The sequence below is a fragment of the Palaemon carinicauda genome, chromosome 11 (assembly GCF_036898095.1).
Source record: "Palaemon carinicauda isolate YSFRI2023 chromosome 11, ASM3689809v2, whole genome shotgun sequence".
NCBI classification, from domain to species: Eukaryota; Metazoa; Arthropoda; class Malacostraca; order Decapoda; family Palaemonidae; genus Palaemon; species Palaemon carinicauda.
Window position 1 is genome coordinate 18,231,479 of NC_090735.1, and position 2,500 is coordinate 18,233,978.

At 30.4% G+C, this 2,500-nt stretch overlaps 1 protein-coding gene across 5 annotated transcripts in view; it reads right to left on the reverse strand.

Annotated features, from left to right (window-relative positions):
- The window catches only part of LOC137649638 (glutamate receptor ionotropic, kainate 2-like), a 256,943-nt gene that overhangs the window by 51,700 nt on the left and 202,743 nt on the right, over nucleotides 1–2,500 (reverse strand). For 3 of the 5 annotated variants that reach the window (XM_068382614.1, XM_068382612.1, XM_068382610.1), the window contains exon 7: nucleotides 1,736–1,759. The exons of the other annotated variants lie outside the window; for them this stretch is intronic. In XM_068382614.1, the coding sequence (XP_068238715.1) occupies nucleotides 1,736–1,759 (24 nt within the window). The remainder of the gene's footprint in view (nucleotides 1–1,735; nucleotides 1,760–2,500) is intronic. 5 annotated transcript variants of the gene reach the window in all.

Here is a 2,500-nt window from a genome sequence, read left to right on the forward strand (position 1 = left end):
TCTCTCTCTCTCTCTCTCTCTCTCTCTCTCTATATATATATATATATATATATATATATATATATATATATATATATATATATATATATTTATTTTTACATATATATATATATATATATATATATATAAATATATATATTTATATTTACATATATATATATATATATATATATATATATATATATATATTATATACATATATATATAATAGCATTGAAGTAATAATCTATTCCATGTCAATAAAGTAATATCCTATCTGGATCCCCCAATCTTAATTCAAACGAAAGTCAGGTGTTTCTCATATTCTGGTATAATAAATGAAGGAAAGGGACCCTTGACCACCCCACCCCCCAACCACTACTGCATACACCATTTACTCCCTCTTCTCATCCTTTCAGTTACTGTATGAAGTCATCTATATTTTAATGATTATTGGAAGCCCTCTCCAATCCTGCATCCTGTAGGTCTGAATAGAATCAAGGACGCTCTTCAGTCTCATGATGGGCGGATACTTCTTAACCGTCGTTATTGGCGAATTCTTTTTTTTCGCTGCGATACTCATTCAGAGAAGCTCAGGTACTCTAAGAGAAACTCGGATACTCTAAGAGAAGGTTAGATACTCTTAAGAGAATCTCAGATACTCTAATAAGAGAAATTCGGATACTCTAAGAGAAGCTCAGATACTCTAAGAGAAGCTCAGATACTCTAAGAGAAACTCAGATACTCTTAAGAGAAACTTAGATACTCTAAGAGAAGCTCAGATACTCTAAGAAAAACTCGGATACTCTTAAGAGAAACTCAGATACTTTAAGATAAGCTCAGATACTCTAAGAGAAGCTCAGATACTCTAAGAGAGACTCGGATACTCTAAGAGAAGCTCAGATACTCTAAGAGAAGCTCAGATACTCTAAGAGAGACTCGGATACTCTAAGAGAAGCTCAGATACTCTAAGAGAAACTCAGATACTCTAAGAAAAACTCGGATACTCTAAGAGAAGTTCAGGTACTCTAAGAGAAACTCCGATGCTCTGACAGTATTTCATTAATTCATTTCTTGTATTTCTCATATGATTTGATCAATTGTATTTTGTGAAAGGGGATGAAGGGTTTCTTTAATTTGTGTTTCATATTATTTCGATAAGAATATTTTTTGGATGGCTAGATGCTGGAAGAGGAAATGTTAGTTATGCATTTTGCTAATTGAGAAAAAAATAGAAAATCATGGCCTGCCTAAGGTAATTATTATCACAATGAGATATTGTGTGTATGAAATGTGAAGTAGAAATTAATCATTGGAATTGTGAGTCACACGTGCGTGCTTGCATATACGCACATCCATTAGCATGCACGCACACAGAATGTGTAATTATAAATGTAAATATGTATGTAAATACATTTATATACCTATATATTTTATATATATATATGTATATATATATATATATATATATATATATATATATATATATATACATATATGGGCTTTTGATTATGCATGTAAGCATGTATGATGTATGTGGTTATATTCAGGAAGCATCACTTCCGTACATAACGTTCAATACCTCATCCTGAGCTCATTATTCCATGAATAAGAATCTAAATCTTACAAAAATAACTCTGTATTTCTATTTGAATAATAACTATTCTACTTCAAGGAGGCTCTTGGTAAATCAAAACTAACAAGAAAACTTCTAAGATTGATTAATGAAGTTATGAAGAATTATTTTTTTACTTACCGTCCAGAAGCTGATGTTCCTCAGCTGCGTTGAAAAAGAGGAAATTTTTGTAAAGTTGGAATTATTTCTTACAACGTAAATTTGGGTAATTTTGTTTTCGGTACTGCCAAGATATTATGGAAATTATACAACTGAAAGAAAATATTTATATATAATATGCTGGCTAAAGGAGATAAATACTAATATTCTTTACCATTTGGAATACTTCATATCGTTTATTTACTTATATATGCAATATCGGTTATCAACATAGGTAAAAAGTATGTTTTTTTTTTTTTTTACCAAATATTTGCTATGACCTAATATTCTATGCGTTAGTTTTATGAAAATAGTCTATAAAAGTGATTAAAGATACTATTGAGAAGAATTATTAATGGTTCTCAGTACTGGCCATGACGTATATTCCAAATGAATTTTCCAATATTTTTACATCTCCCAATAGATGTCTTTAGTGAGGCATTTTTGTAAGTAAAATACCGGAAAATCCGATTTTGAGGAACATTTGGTCTCCTAAGCCTTTAGTACTGTCTATGACGTATATTCAAAATTAATTTTCCAATGTTTTTACATCTCCTTAGTAGGGCATTTTTGGAAGTAAAATATAGGAAAATACGTTTTTGAGGAACATTATTTTGATCTCCTTAGCCTTCAGCACTGGACATACCTTATGTTCTAATTAATTTTTTCAACGTTCTTAAATCTCCCAATAGATTTCCTTAGTGAGGCCTTTTTATAGGTAAAATGCCGATAAATTTCCGGTTTTGA